This window comes from Capra hircus, chromosome 4, assembly GCF_001704415.2.
Source record: "Capra hircus breed San Clemente chromosome 4, ASM170441v1, whole genome shotgun sequence".
Lineage (NCBI taxonomy): Eukaryota > Metazoa > Chordata > Mammalia > Artiodactyla > Bovidae > Capra > Capra hircus.
In genome coordinates this window covers 482,371-503,237 of record NC_030811.1, presented here as the reverse complement: position 1 = coordinate 503,237, position 20,867 = coordinate 482,371, and the positions used below count along the sequence as shown (strand labels likewise).

At 48.0% G+C, this 20,867-nt stretch overlaps 1 protein-coding gene across 1 annotated transcript in view; it reads right to left on the bottom strand.

Annotated features, from left to right (window-relative positions):
- The window catches only part of NCAPG2 (non-SMC condensin II complex subunit G2), a 71,934-nt gene that overhangs the window by 39,464 nt on the left and 11,603 nt on the right, over positions 1 to 20,867 (bottom strand). Inside the window, exons 7-11 of the mRNA XM_018046634.1 lie at positions 19,546 to 19,640; positions 18,247 to 18,316; positions 15,415 to 15,501; positions 12,657 to 12,752; positions 11,925 to 12,050 (exon numbers count right to left, since the gene is read on the bottom strand). Of these exons, the coding sequence (XP_017902123.1) occupies positions 11,925 to 12,050; positions 12,657 to 12,752; positions 15,415 to 15,501; positions 18,247 to 18,316; positions 19,546 to 19,640 (474 nt within the window). The remainder of the gene's footprint in view (positions 1 to 11,924; positions 12,051 to 12,656; positions 12,753 to 15,414; positions 15,502 to 18,246; positions 18,317 to 19,545; positions 19,641 to 20,867) is intronic.

The window sequence follows — 20,867 nt, the reverse complement described above, 5'->3', positions numbered from 1 at the left end:
AGCTATAGTCTTTCAAGTAGTCATGTACGGATGTGAGAGTTAGACCATAAAAAAAGCTAAGCGCCAAAGAATTGATGCTTTTGAACTGTGGTGTTGGAGGAGACTCTTGAGAGTCCCGTGGACTGCAAGGAGATCCAACCAGTCCATCCTAAGGAAATCAGTCCTGAATATTCATTGGAAGGACTGATGCTGAAGCTGAAGCTCCAATACTGTGGCCACCTGATGCAAAGAACTGATTCACTGGAAAAGACCCTGATGCTGGGAAAGACTGAAGGCAGGAGAAGGGGACGACAGAGGATGAGGTGGCTGGACGGCATAGCCCACTCGATGGATGTGAGTTTGAGCAAGCGCCAGGAGCTGGTGATAGACTGGGAAGCCTGGTGTGCTGCAGTCCATGGGGCAGCAGTCGGACACGACCGAGCGACTGAACCGAACTGATCTAGACACGCGTGGTGCCTTGCCTGCGGCCCCTGCCGACGGCCCTGCTGCCTGCAGGGTCTCCAGCGCCACACTGCCACAGAGGGACACACAAGGACTTTGGTTGTTCCCGTGAAACACAGGGTCTTAACCACTCTCATGGACTTCCAAAATGCCAGAACACACTAAGCCCAGGACACAGTGAACCTGCTTGTGGTCAGCTGTCCAAGCAGCAGGCAAGGGGGCGGGTGGGGACAGGAGGCTACACAGCCCTGATCCACAAACATGGGTCCCACAGAGCACGTGCAGAGGAGACGTGACCCTAACCCACTGCACACTTAACCAACTTACAGGAGAGTTAAAGGGCAGAGGAACATACGAATGACAAGTAGGACAGGTTCTGTGGGAAACGAGAAAGTAGCTGTGTTTCCTCAACGACAGAAGCCAGCATCAAAGAAGAAAAACCGAGAGGGAGACGGCGCGACTGCTGGAGTGCGAGCTGATTGTCCAGTCACAACACAGGTCTCGCCCGGGCACAGATTCAAGCAAAACTGGAAAAAAAACCCACTGAAATGTCACTGAAGAACAATGACTGAATATTTGATCAAATAAGGAATCACCATTCATCTTACTTGAGTTGTGCCAGTGGTGGGATTATGTTTAAAAAAAGGGACCCTGTCTTTTAAGGACACCTACTGAAGTAAAGGGGCTTCCCTGGCAGCCCAGATGGTAAAGGATGTGCCTGCAGTGTACAAGACCTGGGTTCGATCCCTGAGTTAGGAAGATCCCCTGGAGAAGGGAATGGCTACCCACTCCAGGATTCTTGCCTGGAGAGTCCCATGGACAGAGGAAGACTCGTGGGCTACAGTCCATGGGGTCAAGAGAGCTAATCTTAGATAGATTTATAAGGAATCCAGGGCCCTCAAGGAGGAAGCGGTCCAGGGACCTTGAGGAAGAGAAAGGGGTCTGGGGCCTTTAAGGAGGAGAAAAGGACACACTTTTGTCTTTGTGCTTTGTCTCCATCACGTAAGACTGCTGCTGCTAAGTCGCTTCAGTCGTGTCCGACTCTGTGCGACCCCACAGATGGCAGCCCACCAGGCTCCCCCATCCCTGGGATTCTCCAGGCAAGAACACTGGAGTGGGTTGCCATTTCCTTCTCCAATGCATGAAAGTGAAAAGTGAAAGTGAAGTTGCTCAGTCGAGTCCAACTTAGCGACCCCATTGACTGCAGCCCACCAGGCTCCTCTGTCCATGGGATCTGCCAGGCAAGAGCACTGGAGTGGGGTGCCGTTGGCTTCTCCTAAGAGAAGACTACAACTAACACCTCACTTTCTTTAGGACCAGAGCTAATGACCACACAACAAAACAATTCATCTTAAGCTCTGTGCTAAGGATTTAGTCAGTTCAGTTGTTCAGTTGTGTCTGACTCTTTGTGACCCCATGGACTGCAGCACACCAGGCTTCCCTGTCCTTCACTGTCTCCCGGAGCTTGCTCAAACTCATGTCCATTGAGTCCGTGATGCCATCCAACCATCTCATCCTCTGTCGTCCCCTTCTCCTCCTGCCTTCAATCTTTCCCAGCATCAGGGCCTTTTCCAATCAGTCAGTTCTTCGCATCAAGTGGCCAAAGTATTGGAGTTTTAGCTTCAGCATCAGTCCTTCCAATGAATATCTAGGACTGATCTCCTTTAGGATGGACTGGTTGGATCTCCTTGCAGTTCAAGGGACTCTCAAGAGTCTTCTCCAACACCACAGCTCAAAAGCATCAATTGTTCGGCGGTCAGCTTTCTTATAGTCCAACTCTCACATCCATACATGACCACTGGGAAAACCATAGTTCTGACTCGACAGACTTTTGTTGGCAAAGCAATGTCTCTGCTTTCGCTGTCAGGGTTGGTCACAGCTTTCCTTCCAAGGAACAAGTGTCTTTCACTTTCGTGGCTGCAGTCACCATTTTCAGTGACTTTGGAGCCCAAGAAAATAAGAGTCTGCCACTGTTTCGATTGCTTCCCTATCTATTTGCCATCAAGCGATGGGACCTTATATACTAAGGATTATATAACAACAATGTATCTTGCTTGAGGACATGCTTCTCCTTTTTAACAAAAACCTTCTGAATCTTGTTATCTTAAGACTTGGGGGAGTGGATCCCACAAGTGGTGGGAGCTTTCTGTTGTTAATTCTAATCTTGTTAACTTAAGATGCAGTTATGGGAGTGGGTCTGGCCAGAGTATATGAGGCCTTGCTTAGACTAGCACCGGGTGGGGGGCACTCTCTGTCCCCTTCTGAGGTTTGTGTCGGAAGCTTTCTCTGCCCTTTTTGACCCTCAATTCTGCTACACAAACGCTCTTGAGTGATCAAGTCTGCTCCCTGTTCGCAAAGTTAAATCTTTGGAGATCAAGAATCTGACATCATTCACCAGAAGCTATTAGAGTCGCAAATAGTTGGACATGACCGAGCAACAAACACATTCACTGAAGTAATTAAATGTTGAAATACTTTGTGGCTCAGATCTGCTTAAAAACAGGGAGGAGGAACCAAGTGGGCCGGGTCAGCACCGCCAGGACTGTCTGAGGGCGCAGGGATCCCCTGCACAAGACCCTCTACTGCTACGTGCAGAACTTTCCAACCCAGAGTTTAAAAGCAAAAATAGTCCTCACTCCATAATTAGGCCGTAAGGAGGCTGGACTCAGCTGAGTAAGAACTTCCTTCCTCCTCTCCTCCCGGGTGACAAGAGCAGGCGGAGCTGCAAACACCGGGGGGCTCTGCTCCCCAAAAGCAGGGCTGTGAGCGGGCGGCACTGTGCCCACAGGGCTCAGAGCAGCCGAGCCGGGCCAGGCCTTAGACACTGCGGGGGGAGGGCTGGGGCGGGGCGGGCAGCGGGGCAGTAAGCAAGCCGCTGGGAAGCGTGGAGACAGGTGCTGAGGGCCAGGCACACCGGGGAGCAGGCAGAAGCCCTGCAGGCTGCCCAGGAGGGACGAGCGGAGCACACGCACAGGACACCCTGAGTCCCTGCCCCGGGGGCCGGCCTGCCTGCTGCCCAGGCCGAGGCCCCGGGGAGTCCACCGGCGCCCAACCCACCCATGGACGCAAAACCACGACCAGCGCGGCAGGCCGGGAAGACGGCCACGGAGGACAGCGCCACACCGCCAGCAAGACCCCGAGCCAGCCGCCGCCTCCAGCCAACCCTTTCTTCACAACAGGGAGGGAAAGTGAAGACGATAGGTCACTCGAGAAAAACAAAAAGCAAGGAAGAGAGACAAAATAAAAACAGGAAGGAAGAGAGAGAACGCAAGTTTCATAGCTTCTGTTCTGTGTGGGTCACTTACAGTATTCTTCAACGATTCCAGATGATCGCCTGAAGGCACACAGCCCACATCAGAGGCTCAGTCAGCCTCCAGGACAACGGCACTTAACGTGTGATGCGGTTTCCACACAGAGAACCACTGCCCTCCAGGGACCACAGACATGCCGGGGGCCTCCTCTGTCATCTTCATCAAGCCCTCCCTCACCTCCTGGATCCCCCCAAGCCCCTACTCAGGCCCTGACCCACAGGGTCATGAGCTCGCTGCCGACCCACAGGCCAGAGAGGCCCATGCCTGCCTCTGTGTGGCCCACAAGACATGAGAATTGTTTTTTGCTTCCAAGTGGTTGGAAAAAATGAATAATATTCCGAAACATGTAAATATCATATGGAATTCACGGATCAGTATCTGTAGGTCAGCTTCATTGGAATAAACCACTCCGCTGCCTTCCTGCCGAGCAGTAGAGGCCGTGGCGGGACCACGCGGCCACAGCCTAAAGCCACTGTTGTCTCACCCTCCCCAGAAACAACGCCTGCTCTTCACTAGCTCTGCTGCTAACTTAACCATGGCACGGCACTGCTCCCTAAAAGGAGTCAGGGACAAATGGACACTGGAGAGTAGAAAAGAAAACCATTACTAAGAAAATCTCCTGTGTCTAACAGCAAACCACCACACTGAACTTCATGTTATAGTGGAAGAAAAAAAAAATCAAAAGATAAAGAAAATCATCCTTAAAATTTCAGAAGCCCTCAATGCCAGAAAACATACAAAATATTTTGGCAGTCCTGGAATAAAATGATTTTGAACACAAAATTTCTACCTGGCTGAACTATAAACTGTCACAGAAAAATAAAGGACATTTTAGGGTTCAGTCAGAGGCACCTGCCACCCCAAGGACATCCACAGCAAAGCAAGGATCACAGCAACTCAGCTCTCACAGCGGCTGTTCACAACCACCTCCCCAGATGCGCTCACTTCACTCCCAGAAGAGACCCGAGGCTGTCACAGCACGCTCTGCTCACACAAAAGCCTCTCCCTATCCATTTTCATCCCAAACAAGATTCCGTTATTGGCGGTTTTAATTTTCAAAGGTCTTTAAAATACCTGTTTTCACAGTGACATCCGATTTCTATAAGACTGTTGACAAAGCTTTACTACTTGAAAAACATAAACCCGTCTCCACTAAGAAAAAACCGGAGGACTTCCCTGGTAGCTCAGCTGTAAAGAATCCGCCTGCAATGCAGGAGACCCCAATTTCATTCCTGGGCCAGGAAGATCCACTGAAGAAGGGATACACTACATACTCCAGCATGTGTGGGCTTCCGTGAAGCCAGACCTGCCTTTGAGTGTTTGAGTGTTTCTTGCAGAGGCATGGGTCTGCAGTGGTCTGCAGAGGGGTCAGCGTCTCTGGCTGCAGCAGACCTGGAAGGCACAGTGTGTGGCATAAATCCACATGCAGGAGGTCACCACTAGCCTCACCACAGAGCCATGGGGCAGACGACCCACAGACTGGAGAACAATGACGTCCAAGAATCCTTTGCACTGCTACAGATGTTCCAGGGCCCACAGCAGATCCCCACCCTGGGGATCGGGCAAAGGCGCTGACAACCCCAGGGAGTTTGACTCTGGAAGCCAGTGGGACTTGACTACAGAACTTCCACAGGACTGGGGAACAGACTCTTGGAGGGCACAAACAAAACCTTGTGCACACCAGGACGGAGGAGAAAGGAGCGCTGACCCCACAGGAGACTGAGCCAGATTTGCTGTGGGTGTCCAGGAGTCTCCAACGGAGGCGTGGGTCGACAGTGGCCTGCCACAGGGTCAGTTCAGTTCAGTCACTTAGTCATGTCTGACTCTTTGCGACCCCATGGACTGCAGCATGCCAGGCTTCCCTGTCCATCAGCAACTCCCAGAGCTTGCATAAACTCATGTCCATTGAGCCAGTATTGCCATCCATCTCATCCTCTGTTGTCCCTTTTTCCTCCCGCCTTCGATCGTTCCCACGATCAGGGTCTTTTCCAATGAGTCAGTTCTGCCTATCAGGTGGCCGAAGTATTAGAGTTTCAGCTCCAGCAACAGTCCTTCCAACAAATATTCAGGACTGGTTTTCTTTAGGACTGGCTGGTTTGATCTCCTTACAGTTCAAGGGACTCTCAACAGTCTTTTCCAACACCACAGGGGCACTGAACACAACAGTCCTAGAAGCCCCAGGACATGCTGGCATAAGTCCTTTTGGGGAGACCTTACGAATAGCTGTGAAAAGAAGAGAGGCAAAAAACAAAGGAGAAAAGGAAAAGATATAAGCATCTGAATGCAGAGTTCTAAAGAATAGCAAGGAGAGTTAAGAAAGCCTTCCTCAGCGATCAATGCAAAGAAATAGAGGAAAACAACAGAATGGGAAAGACTAGAGATCTCTTCAAGAAAATTAAAGACACCAAGGGAACATTTCATGCAAAGATGGGCTCAATAAAGGACAGAAATGGCCTGGACCTAACAGAAACAGAAGATATTAAGAAGAGACAGCAAGAATGCACAGAAGAACTGTACAAAAAAGGTCTTAATGACCCAGATAACCATGATGGTGTGATCACTCACCTAGAGCCAGATATCCTTTAGTGTGAAATGAAGTGGGCCTTAGGAAGCATCACTATGAACAAAGCTAGTGGAGGTGATGGATTTCCAGTTGAGCTATTTCAAATCCTAAAAGATGATGCTGTTAAAGTGCTGTGCTCAATATGCCAGCAGATTTGGAAAACTCAGCAGTGGTCACAGGACTGGAAAAGGTCAGTTTTCATTCCAATCCCAAAGAAAGGCAATGCCAAAGAATGCTCAAACTACCGCACAATTGCAGTCATCTCACATGCTAGTAAAGTAATGCTCAAAATTCTCCAAGCCAGGCTTCAGCAATACGTGAACCGTGAACTTCCAGATGTTCAAGCTGGTTTTAGATAAGGCAGAGGAACCAGAGATCAAATTGCCAACATCCACTGGATCATGGAAAAAGCAAGAGAGTTCCAGAAAAACATCTATTTCTGCTTTATTGACTATGCCAAAGCCTTTGACTGTGTGGATCACAAGAAACTGTGGAAAATTCTGAAAGAGATGGGAATACCAGACCACCTGACCTGACTCTTGAGAAACCTGTATGCAAGTCAGGAAGCAACAGTTAGAACTGAACATGGAACAACAGACTGGTTCCAAATAGGAAAAAGAGTATGTCAAGGCTGTATATTGTCACCCTGCTTATTTAACTTATATGCAGAGTACATCATGAGAAACGCTGGACTGGAAGAAACACAAGCTGGAATTAAGATTGCTGGGAGAAGTATCAATAACCTCAGGTATGCAGATGACACCACCCCTGTGGCAGAAAGTGAAGAGGAACTAAAAAGCCTCTTGATGAAAGTGAAAGAGGAGAGTGAAAAAGTTGGCTTAAAGCTCAACATTCAGAAAACGAAGATCATGGCATCTGGTCCCATCACTGCATGGGAAATAATGGGGAAACAGTGGAAACCGTGTCAGATTTCATTTTTGGGGGGCTCCAAAACCACTATGGCAGGAAGAGAAGAACTAAAGAGTCTCTTGATGAAAGTGAAAGAAGAGAGTGAAAAAGCTGGCTTAAAACTCAACATTCAAGAAATTAACATCACAGCATTCAATCCCATCACCTAATGGCAAATGGATGGGGAAACAAGGGAAATAGTGATAGACTTTATTTTCTTGGGCTCCAAAATCACTGCAGATGGTGACTGCAGCCATGAAAGTTAAGAAAAAAAAAAGGTGCTTCCTCCTTGGAAGAAAAGCTATGATCAATCTAGACAGCATATTAAAAAACAGAGACATTACTTTTCTGATAAAGGTCCAGGTACTCAAAGCTATGGTTTTTCCAGTAGTCATGTATGGATGTGAGAGTCGGACCATAAAGAAAGCTGAGCACTGAAAAGCTGATGCTTTTGAACTGTGGTGTGGAGAAGACTCCTGAGAGCCCCTTGGACTGCAAGGAGATCCAACCAGTCCATCCTAAAAGAAATCAGTCCTGAATATTCACTGGAAGGACTGATGCTGAAGCTGAAGCTCCAATACTTTGGCCATCTCATGGGAAGAACTGACTCACTGGAAAAGAACCTGATGTTGGGAAAGATTGAAGGCAGGAGGAGAAGGGGACGACAGAGGATGAAATGGTTGATGGCATCACTGACTCAATGGTGGTGACCATCAACCTCAGACATCCACCCTGAGCAAGCTCTGGGACATGTTGATGGACAGGGTAGCCTGGTGTGCTACAGTCCATGTGGTCGTAAAATTTGGACACAACTGAGTAACTGAACTGAACTAAAAAAAAAAAGTAAAATCAATGTTCTCTATGATCTAGGGTTTCTTTTTTTTAACTTAAAGGAGTTATTTAGAATTTAATATTTACAGTTCTGAAAAAAAATTTAATTGACTCAAAATTCCTTTAGTGGTTTTCCTTCCTTAAATTCAAACAAAATAGGAAGTATTTTTATTTTTTAAATAGTTAATAAAGCACATACAAAACTCACAATGATTAACCTGAATACAGACTGTCTATGATATAGGGGCACTATATTAAGCTCTGGGAGTTGGTGATGGGCAGGAAAACCTGGCGTGCTGCAGCCCATGGGGTCAGAAAGAGTCAGATACTGCTGAGCAACTGACCCGAACTGATGCTAGAGCGGACTCTGTGGGACGGTTACATCACTTTACAGATTGTAATGTCCTTTTGGACAGTTAGGACCACTGTTGCCTTAGTGCTAGGGGCTGCACTAAATGCTTTATATACAGTTTTTCATTGGAAACTTATCAGTCTGATACAATATTTTCTCCAGTTTTAAAGAAGAAACAGGACTTGAAAGAGGTTAATTTGAGAAAAATCAGACATTAACTGGGAACTGGGATTCAAATTGCCTGACTCCACACTCTAAACCCCCATGCAACCTGCCTCCCCATCTGTGGGCTGGGATGACACCTTCCTCATCAACGGTCAGGCCCATAGCCAGGGCCAAGCACCTGCGGCAGATCCCACGTAAGAGGGGTAGTGCTAGACCTCCAGAACCACTCCATCTCTGCGTTCAAGTGCAGAGTCTTCAACGCTTCAGGCAAAACCACAAGTGCTTCACAGGTTGGACACCTGAGCTAAAAAGAGCATAAGTTTTCATGGTCTTATTGCTAAAAGCTTCCAAAATCTAGTTGTGGTTTGTCCAACAACATTTGTCCACAAAATTAACCATGATCCCCAAAGGGACTTTTAAATAAACACACGTGTGGATGCGGCGCACCTGGAGAAACACTGATGATGGTTCCCTCCAGAGGGGTGCGTGTCCCTGCATGTGCGGGTGCGTGTCCCTGCATGTGCGGGCAGTACCATGGGTGAGATGTGAGTGCACAGGTGAGTAAATGTGAGGAGGTTAAGCAGGACATAACCATTATACTACTATTTCAACTTTTTGCATGTCTGATATTCTTTTATAGTGGGTCAGAAAACAAACAAACCAAAGGAAGTATTTTAGGACAGCTATGGGTAACCATCACTATCATGGCATTTGTGCTATTCCTTCCTAAAATGTTATTCTACTAACTAGGACAATAAGTAGTATCTCTTAGGTTGTGTCAGGAGACCCTGCAAACGGCAGGCACTGTAGAGGAATCAGCAGAGGCTCACACTGTCCTACCAAGTGAAAGATTGGAGATTACCCCGTGGGAATAAATGTCACATCCTGATGTCCTAACGACTCACTAGGAAAATCAGTCATCGGAAAAAACCCACTGCAACAGGCATTCAGTTCAGTTCAGTTCAGTTGCTCAGTCGTGTCCGACTCTTTGCGACCCCATGAATCGCAGCATGCCAGGCCTCCCTGTTCATCACCATCTCCCGGAGTTCACTCAGACTCACGTCCATCGAATTCGTGACACCATCCAGCCATCTCATCCTCGGTCACCCCCCTCTCCTCCTGCCCCCAATCCCTCCCAGCATCAGAGTCTTTTCCAATGAGTCACCTCTTCACATGAGGTGGCCAAAATACTGGAACTTCAGCTTTAGCATCATTCCTTCCAAAGAAATCCCAGGGTTGATCTCCTTTAGAATGAACTGGTTGGATCTCCCTGCAGTCCAAGGGACTCTCAAGAGTCTTCTCCAACACCACAGTTCAAAAGCATCAATTCTTCGGCGCTCAGCCTTCTTCACAGTCCAACTCTCACATCCATACATGACCACAGGAAAAACCATAGCCTTGACTAGACGGACCTTAGTCGGCAAAGTAATGTCTCTGCTTTTGAATATGCTATCTAGGTTGGTCATAACTTTTCTTCCAAGGAGTAAGCGTCTTTTAATTTCATGGCTGCGATCACCATCTGCAGTGATTTTGGGGCCAAAAAAAAAAAAAATCTGACACTGTTTCTACTGTTTCCCCATCTATTTCCCATGAAATGATGGGACCGGATGCCATGATCTTCCTTTTCTGAATGTTGAGCTTTAAGCCAACTTTTTCACTCTCCTCTTTCACTTTCATCAAGAGGCTTTTTAGCTCCTCTTCACTTTCTGCCGTTAAGGGTGGTGTCATCTGCATATCTGAGGTTATTGATATTTCTCCTGGCAATCTTGATTCCAGCCTGTGCTTCTTCCAGCCCAGCATTTCTCATGATGTACTCTGCATATAAGTTATATAAGCAGGGTGACAATATACAGCCTTGACGTACTCCTTTACCTATTTGGAACCAGTCTGTTGTTCCATGTCCAGTTCTAACTGTTGCTTCCTGACCTACATACAGATTTCTCAAGAGGCAGGTTAGGTGGTCTGGTATTCCCGCCTCTTTCAGAATTTTCCAGTTTCTTGTGATCCACACAGTCAAAGGCTTTGGCATAATCAATAAAGCAGAAATAGATGTTTTTCTGGAACTCTCTTGCTTTTTCCATGATCCAGTGGATGTTGGCAATTTGATCTCTGGTTCCTCTGCCTTTTCTAAAACTAGCTTGAACATCTGGAAGTTCACGGTTCATGTATTGCTGAAGCCTGGCTTGGAGAATTTTGAGCATTACTTTACTAGCACGTGAGATGAGTGCAATTGTGCAGTAGTTTGAGCATTCTTTGGCATTGCCTTTCTTTGGGATTGGAATGAAAACTGACCTTTTCCAGTCCTGTGGCCACTGCTGAGTTTTCCAAACTTGCTGGCATATTGAGTGCAGCACTTTCACAGCATCATCTTCCAGGATTTGAAACAGCTCAACTGGAATTCCATCACCTCCACTAGCTTTGTTCGTAGTGATGCTTTCTAAGGCCCACTTGACTTCACATTCCAAGATGTCTGGCTCTAGATGAGTGATCACATCATCATGATTATCTGGGTCATGAAGATCTTTTTTGTACAGTTTTTCCGTGTATTCTTGCCCCCTCTTCTTAATATCTTCTGTTTCTGTTAGGTCCAGACCATTTCTGTCCTTTATCGAGCTCATCTTTGCGTGAAATGTTCCCTTGGTATCTCTAATTTTCTTGAAGAGATCTCTAGTCTTTCCCATTCTTTTGTTTTCCTTTATTTCTCTGCATTGATCACTGAGGAAGGTTTTCTTAACTCTCCTTGCTATTCTTTGGAACTCTGCATTCAGATGCTTATATCTTTCCTTTTCTCCTTTGCTTTTTGCCTCTGTTCTTTTCGCAGCTATTTGTAAGGCCTCCCCAGACAGCCATTTTGCTTTTTTGCATTTTTTTTCCATGGGGATGTTCTTGATCCCTGTCTCCTGTACAATGTCACAAACCTCCTTAAAAGCTAACTAGCTGTGTGTGTGTTCAAGACACTGCTGCACTTTACACAGGTGCTACCACCACGCCCACCACACAGATAAAGGCAGAAAAGTCAGTGCCCAACTTGCCCCAAGGTACACAGCTATCAGACAGAGGCACCAACCCCGGGCTCTGTCCTGACCTTGTGACACAGCCCCTATGCTGGGGGAACACATAAGACACTTCAAACTACACACAATAAATGACGAGAGGTTCCAAAACAGATGGAGAGGAAGAGGAAACAGACCCTGAGAGTCCTCGCTGCCACAGAAGGCACCGGGAGAGGCCAGGTTCCTGGAAGAACATCAGGATCTGGAAAGACTGCCCTCTGGAGGCCGCACGGGGGCGTCCCAGGGACATCCAGGCCCAGACTGCTGCAGGCTGGGAGCCTGGCCACATGAATACATACGTAGAGTTCTTCGAACTGTTTCTGAATCTCGCTGTCCATCTCAATGGCGTTAAACCCTGGATGCCGAATAGGAAACGCTTCAACGAACAGCAGTGCAGCATTGGACCGGACTTCCGAGTTTCTGGCCTGGAATGGTGAGAGGAGTTTCAGGATCCAAAGAGCTGACAGTCAAAAAGGCGTCAGTGCAGAATCCCTCAAGCGATGCTTCCAGTGTCTCAACACAGACACGTTCTATTTACATATGAAAGACAACTGTAACATTTAAACTAACCAAGCTTGTGAGACCTCCCTTAAATGAAGCCAAACTCCCAGCTCCAAGTCGACAGAGACGTTTCCCTACCTCAAGGTCCAGTATGTCATGAAGAATCAGTCATGTCCTGCCCCCAGACCAGAGTCACCTGCGTTAGAATGACCCACATGCTCGTCCAACCTCTCCTCTCGTGCTGTGACCGTGGCCCCAGTCACCGGCAGGAGGCCCTCAGGGCCAGGAAGGCTCTGCCCAGCTCTGCACACACCACCCCTGCCGAGCTTGGCAACCCTGCTTCAGCTGGGCATGCAGCACTAGACCCATTCAGACCCCCAGCTTAAGAAAAGCTTTCAATAGAAGCATCGAGTATTCATTCAGAATCTCACGCGTGCCCAGCCTCAAGTCTTACTTTTAGTGCCTGAATCAGAAGATGCTAAACCCCACAGCATGTTAGCATCCTAAACATGGACAGTTAAGAGGCACACCTTTAATCCTCTCCAAAGGATGGGCTTGTATAACTTGTAAAGCATCTCTTCCACTCCCTGCCGAACTTCCTTTTGATGGTGAAAATAACTCAGCACCTAAGGGCCAAGAAAAGAAGAAAAGAACAGTAATATTGGTGTTTTAAAAAAAGCACTTAAGATCCCACTTTGAGCAAACAGGGAGCACAGGCTGCCCCCGCATTCACAAGCCCTGGATGCACAGTCCTTTCTAACAGGAACCACAACAAGAACACAGGCTGACAGCTCGGAACACGGCCAGCTCACAAAGGCACCTGTGCTGGAAAGGAAGACCTACAGCCTTGGGCTGCACAAAGGCTCGGGTTCCAGCTTCTACTCACCTACCAAAAGCCACAAAGCCTCATAAAAAGACACCCCTCTGACCTTCAGGGTCAAATGGAAAAGGAGCCAGCCTGACTGTTCCTACAGCCCATTCTGCCCATTCTGCTACAGCTGTCTTGTTCTGAGAACCTCTCTTGGGCGTTCAGAATGACGCGAAGAGTCAGCCCTTCACACCCACGGGCTTTGCCTCTGCAGACTCACCAAGCGTGGACAGAAAATATTTGAGGGGAAAAAATCCCAGAAAGTTTCAAAGCAAAGCTTGAAACTGTCACTTGCTGGCAACTGTTTATGTAATAATCACGTCAGATTCACAGCCTCTTACAAGCACTTTCACTGCAACGGGTATAATTGATCCAGAGAGGATGAAAAGTGCTCAGGAAGGCCCTGGGGCATCCATGGATCTGCTGCCCGATCGCCCGCAGACCTCGAGGGGCGACTGCATCTCAAAGGGGTGTCACTGCCCAGTGATCCTTCCCAGGAGAAACCTGGATGTCAGGTCCCTCCCTAAAGGCACAGACAATCAGAAAACACACTGCTTTAACCAGCCAGGACCTTCCTGCAACTCTTCAGATTCTTGTCCCCAACAATAATCAGTGTTGCCTTTTGTCTTTAATTCACAATTCTTGCAGCCAAAGTTATATTAGTGAAAAATGGAATTTTTTTTTATAAATTAGGCTATAAAACAATAGACTTTAAGTGAATGTCAACCAACTTTGCCCTAAAGAACTATAAATCACCAACTCAATAGACATGAGTTAGAGCAAACTCCGGGAGATAGTCAAGGACTGGGAAGCCTGGAGAACTGGAGCTCATGGCGTTGCAGAGAGTCAGACGTGACCTAGTGACTGAACAGCAGCTGAGAGCTGCAATCTAGGGATCTCCTTTTCTGGCTGCAGACGCTTCATTTAGGAGATTTCAGCCTGTCGTCTGCTTTCTGTGTGCGACATTAATTTGGTATTAATGGTACTCACTTCACAGAGAGCTTTTAAACAACTATATGAGGTACAATTCATAAACTGTAAGTCACACTTATCAAGTGTGTAATTCAGTGGGTTAGTATAGAGTTGTGCAACCATCACTACTATCTAATTTTAGAAGGTCTTCATCAACAATAAGGGGATTTCTTACCTTCAAGTTACATCTAAGGTATTTTCTGAAGCGTCTTTCAACATATCAATAAAATGACTTATCAGGTAAATTTGGTATTTATCAAAAAAGGATTCAAGCAAGAAGCTATGATATGTTATAAGCAGTGAGAACAATGCCTTGGAGTCCAAGAATACATTTCACTTGAGAAGTGAAACCGGACGTTCTGCCTTTCATTCTGGCTGTGCATTCTGCCATAACGCTAACAGACAAGGATACCTGGCCTCACCTTCATGTCTTACTACCGCGGCAGAAAGTCAGGTACGGAAAGCCTTCAGTTATCTGGCAGCGGCAGTAAAGCAACCATGTCACAGATATGCGCAGTGTAATAGAGCCCCGCTCCTTGCAACTAGGCAGAATCTGAACACTGAAGCAGACATGTGAAGTGAATGACCCACACTATCCACCACTTAGGGAGTGCCAGGGACCATGTGTGCTGGGTGGGGTGGATGGTGCGGAAGGCACACGGATGTATTTTCATCTCTGGTTCTTTACCTTTGGATAATACAAACTAAATCATCAATAATAAGAAATGTTTTTTATCCACTCAAACTTAATATAGTTCATGCCTACAAATAATGACTCCACTACACAAACAGTAGCAGGCACCTCATCTCTATCCCTCTAGCTTCCTGACACACAGTTGCCCAAACCAGCAGACAGCACAGAGGCCTCGCCCGGGGCAGACACGGCCCCGCACAGCCCACCAGAGCCTCCACGTCCTCCTGCAGGAGCCCCGCTTATCAGACTCCGTCAGAACAACCACCGCACCAACAGCAGACTTGTTCAGTCAGATCATGTACAACACGAGGATAAAACCCACACCCAAATTCTGAGACTACCTTTTAAAAACAAAATTCTATCAAGAGAAACTACCAGAACATTCATTCGATACAGCTTGCAGACTACAAGGCGGAAATGTGGTCTATGAGAGCCAACAGTGAGAATAGCCTCAGACAGCCTCTTCTTAGAGAGCAGCAGAAGCGGCAGTAAAGAGCGACGGTTCTAGACACTTTATGTCCAGGGACACAGCTGAAGGTTGTCTGAATGCAGCTCCGATGCCTTAACAACAGATGTTTGCTTTTCTAATCAAACCTTTGGCGCCAAGGTAGATCTCCCAGAATTCCAAATGTCAAGATTCTGAAAAATTCCTTTACCTGATGCCTGTGAAAGCTTAACAAAATTTCACAAAAACTCTCTAAAAACAAAAAATATGAGACACAATTTTCAAAAGTGCTGCAAGAGTGTGGCTTACCTTGCGCACTCTGGAGTGCACTGGAGACCTCCGAGGAAGGTGGACACCGTGGTGCATGAAGTCCTGGATGCAGCCGTTCTCGATGGCCTGGAACAGCCGGCAGGAGAGCGCGGGTGAGCGCGCCCCACGGAGGGCGGGGCAGGAGAGCGCGGGTGAGCGCGCCCCACGGAGAGCGGGGCAGGAGAGCGCGGGTGAGCGCCCCCACGGAGGGGGGCGCGGACACAGCTGAAAGGGCAGGAGAGCATGGGTGAGCGCGCCCCACGGAGAGCGGAGAGCGGGGCAGGAGAGCGCGGGTGAGCGCGCCCCACGGAGGGGGGAGGGGGACACAGCGGAAAGGGCAGGAGAGCACGGGTGAGCGCGCCCCACAGAGAGCATGGGGGGGCCCCCATGGCGCGAGAGGGCAGGAGAGCATGGGTGAGCGCGCCCCACAGAAAGTGGGGGGGCCACGGTGCGAGAGGGCAGGAGAGCATGGGTGAGCGCGCCCCACAGAGAGCATGGGGGGGCCCCCATGGCGCGAGAGGGCAGGAGAGCATGGGTGAGCGCGCCCCACAGAGAGCATGGGGGGGCCCCCATGGCGCGAGAGGGCAGGAGAGCATGGGTGAGCGCGCCCCACAGAGAGCATGGGGGGGCCCCCATGGCGCGAGAGGGCAGGAGAGCATGGGTGAGCGCGCCCCCACATGGCACGCGAGCCTGGATCAAGCCAGAGAGGGCTCAGAGACAAAGGTGGGCCTGGGAGCCCCCCTCCTGACTCAGCTTATAATCTCAGAAAACTGGATCTGTTCCAAGAGCTTACCTCACCCCCCGCCCAAGAACTCACACGGAACTGCCTCTAAGGTGGGCGCCAGGATCCCAAACTGACAGCAACAGGCGTCTGGCAGGCAGCCCCAGCGAGGGGCGGCACAGGCAGTTCCCAGGACTCCGCGCAGTAGCGAAGGACCCGAGGGGGACTCGTTACCAACATTCACCTCGTCGCCACTAACTGAGAATGCTCCCTGAGGCTACCCCTCGGTCTCAGCGTGACTCCTGTGGGAACCACGCTGCCTGACCTGTGATCACACAGGAGGTTCACGGCACCACCAGCCAGGCGTCTGGGCCGCAGAAGTTGACCCTTGAGAGCTAACCACCAGAACACGGGCATTCTGCAACTGACCAGGTTTGCCAACATGTCAATGGCAGAGATTTCTTCAAAGAGAAGAAGGCTTTAAATGACGTAACAAGCAAATGCCATTGGGAGACTTGTTGGATCCTGACTTCAAAATGAAGACATTCTTAACAAAGCAGAGAAGTTCAAACACTAGTATGGAGCTTCCCTGGTGGCTCAGATGGTAAAGAATCTGCCCACAATGCAGGAGACCTGGCTTCGATCCCTGGGTCAGGAAGATCCCCTGGAGAAGGAAATGGCAACCCACTCCAGCACTCTTGCCTGGAGAATCCCATGGACAGAGGAGCCTGGCGGACTGTTGGCTCTTAGGGGTCACAAAGTAAGCATGATGATGGCGCTGTACAACCAGGCCTTCTAGAGAGGACGCATCCTGAAGTGCACAGGAGTGAGGCGTCACAGCTGGAGTTTGCTTTAAAAACTTGAAGGGACAGAGGGAAGGGAGTGACACTGAGAAGCACACATTGCTGGTACTAATTTGGTGCAGACCTAAACAGTTACATTTAAATCACAAACTCCTATTTTCAAATCACTGCTAGAGAAAAGGGGGAACAAATACTCTTTCCTGAGAACAGTTTCATGAACTATAGAGCAATGCAAAAAATGCCTAAGAACATCCTGGTTCTGCCAGGTCCCCAAAAACTATGCACTGAGAAACTATTGTAGAATCTGTCTACAGGGGCACGGGAATGGTAAGTTCTTGTTTCCCAGAAGCAGACAGCAGTGCTAACTGACAGCATATTTAACTGAAGCGCAAGCCGGGCAAGAGAGGAGAATGTACAGAGATAAACTACAAACACGGGTGGTTAGCCTCCCCTCGGCCCCCGACACCGGTCCAGGGCCTGCTCCCCCAGGAGAAAAGACCCCTTTACTCTCAGAAGGAAAAAAACACATCTAAGAACCTAGTATGAGAAAAACGTAAGGGATATCAGACATTTTCTTTTGATTTTTTTCCAAAAGAGCCTATGACTGTTTAATTGTGAATTACACAGCCAGTAGGTAGGTATTACAGTCATTAAAGGTTATAAGCCTGATTCAGACAAACACCTTTAAATTCTCAAATTGTGTTGCTGAAGAGATGGCCTGAGTCTCCCAAGGAGCACTGGCCAACAGAAACACAACATCAGCCACAAATGCAGTTTTAAGCCTCCCAGCGGCCACACTAAAAACAGAAAAAAAAGGCAAACTTACTTTAATAATATATCTTATTTAGCCCAATTATCCAACACACTATCATTTCAACATGCAATCAATATTCTTTTTAAAATATCCATGAGATACTTTATATTCTTCTTTTTCCAGACTGTCTTGCAAATCTGGTGAGTTTCTCACACTTACAGCCCGTCTCAGCTTGGACTGACCACGTTTCAAAGGCCCAGCAGATATACGTGGTCGGACACTGCAGGTCCAGAGCTGCCAAAATGCGCAAAAGCCTTGGTTCCACTCAAACTGCAGGTCGTGGGGAAGGAGGGACATCCTGAGGCGGTGCTCGGTGTGGGCGTGACGGAGTAGGTGTGGATGACACCACGCCTGCGCCATGTGGATGCTCACTGTGAGCTTTGGCTTGACAGACAGGCACAAACGGGTTTCAAACAGCCCTAGTGTGGCTATTTATTTAGTAACCAGAACACAATGAAAATGTGCTAACCTTTCATAAAACAAAAAGGAAATACCTCCATTATTTTCCCTGAAGCCTTTTTCCAAGCTCTGAAATAAATTTCCGCAATGTGTACCATCAAAGATCTGGGGAAAAAAAAAAATTTAATGCAAGTTTGAAGAATTATATTTTTTCACATGTATCATTTCAGGCAGTCTCCTCTCCCAGGGAAGAAGACACTGTTTTACACTAGTGCTTCGCAAAGTAGAGACAGGTTGTCTGCCTGGAGCAGGAAGCAGAAACTAGTCTGGAGAAGGACTGAGATGTCAGCTTCTTCCTCCTCAGTCACTGCTTCCCCAGAACTTCACTATTTCCTGCGAAACTATGAAACATACGCCCAGAACCAAATTCTTAAGTAAAAAACTTTAAAGATAAATTTATTTCTAGTAAGAACTATAAATATAAAAAGTTTAAATACAAATACACTTTAATTTGGAGTCATTCTAGACTAATTAGCTCAGGTACAGGGGGCCCTAAAATAACCAGGTTTCACATAGACTCATAATGAGGAAAATCTGACTCAACCCAAATATTGTGCAAGTGAGCGGAGAGGAGGCAGCAGCATTCCAGTGAACAATCAGAGAACCAGCACTGAGTCCCAGCTGAGTTCTCACATAGCCGCCTGACGGGATAGAGGATCTGAAAATTCCAGAGCAGGTTAAGCACTTGACCTCGAATGCGGCAAACAGCTCCCAACGCTGCCAGGGCCCAGAGGCTGGAGAATCGGTAGAGGGCCCCTCCTCAGGGGCTCCTCCACCACCCACACAGCTCCGCCTTAGGGAGATCGAAGTGTGCGCACAGACCCAAAGGACCAGACATTCTAGCCACATGAACTTTACTACGACTGAGGCTGAGATGGAACCAGTGAATAATCTATGTAAAGAATTACCACTAAGTAAAGTCTTAATTTCAATGTCACTACTGAAAAAGAACGGTTTCGTATAGCAAGGAAAATAAGTATTCAGTAATACAATAGTACATGATAAATAAGGAGAGAGAGTTTCTAAAGCTTCTAATCATCATCACCATGCTAGTCACTCAGTCATGTCTGACTGTGACCCCACAGACTACAGCCCAGCAGGCCCCTCTGTCCATGGGGCTCTCCAGGCAAGAACACTGGAGTTGGTAGTCACTCCTTTCTCCAGGGGGTCTTCCCAACCCAGGGATCGAACCCACGTCTCCTGCACTGCAGGCGGATTCTTTACCAGCTGAGCCACCAGGGAAGCCCTTAAAAGTTGACCTGACCAAAGTCAGGTCAAATAGAAACTTTCAAAACCAGACTAAGCACAAAATGTTACTTGTTTTTAATACTTACTTTGGTAGTCCCTGTAACTGGTTTTTAATGGCCCCATGAATCATTTTAATGAAATTTATATTCCAATTGAAGAGAGAACTAAGAAATCTTCTTCCCTATAAATTAAAAATAGGATGTGATGTTAAAATTGCAACCAAATAAAAATTTCCCAGTAACTAAAAACAAACAGTTCTTTGAAAGGGTAGTAACTAGTGCTGAAGCTTGCTACTCCTGACAAAGGAAGCACCCGTACCTCTAACCCGGAAGCTGCACGCTGCAGCGGCGGGGCCCGCGGGGCAGCAGGGCGGGCGGGGCCGCACACTCTGGTGCGAGCAGCAGGGCCATCAGGCCTCGACAGGCAGGGTTAACAAGTATTTGCTGGAAATAAGTTGCCAGTGGAGTCCAGAAGAGGTTTGTCATTGACCTAGAATGACTGGAAACTGACCTGACCAAATTAGTAACTGATCAGGAAGCTAGCTCAGCTATCCTAAATTTAAAAGAGAACACAAATTTTAAAAAGAGAGAGCTTTAACACACACATATATATTTACGTCTAAGTGCTCATTTGCTATATCATGTCCAAGTCTTTGCAACTCCATAGACCATAGCCCGCCAGGCTGCTCTGTCCGTGGGATTTCCCATGGAAAAATACTGGAATGGCTGCCCTTTCCTCCTCCAAGGGATCTTTCCATCCCAGGGATCGAACCCACATCTCTTGCACTAGCAGGCAGATTCTTTACCACTTGAGCCACGTGGGAAAGACCATTTACATCTCTATTTGCATATGTGTGTGTGCGTGTGTGTGTGTTAAACAAGTGCAATTTACCCACTGCTATGTATAATTCCATGGACAGAGGAGCCCAGCGGGCTACAGTCCATGGGGTTGCAAAGAGTTGGACACAACTGAGCGACTAACACACACACACGTATAAGTCAATATAAAGTATGTCTGAATCCACTCTATACTTTACTCTCCCAAACTTCACAACTACCCTGGACGCCCAGGGCAGAGGCCCAGTGTCTCTCCAACAATGACGACGTCAGAGCAGCAGCAGCAGTCAGTGTATCTCCCGTCACCCGGGCACCGAGGGCCCCGTGAAAGGCCGAGTGTGCCCCCAAGGGGACCCTGGGAGGTGGCGGCCGCTATTCCTACACCACAGAAGGAAACACTGAGACTGTACGGTGTATGATCAAGGCGACCTACCACCTGTTCAGTGGACACCAGGGGTCAGCCTTTCTGACCCCCCGAGCTGAAGGTTTCGGCCAGTGTGGGCAGCAATCAGGTCCAGCCCTTCAGTGCCACCAGTGAGAGGGTGCATGAGGAGCAGGCACACTGGGGTCAA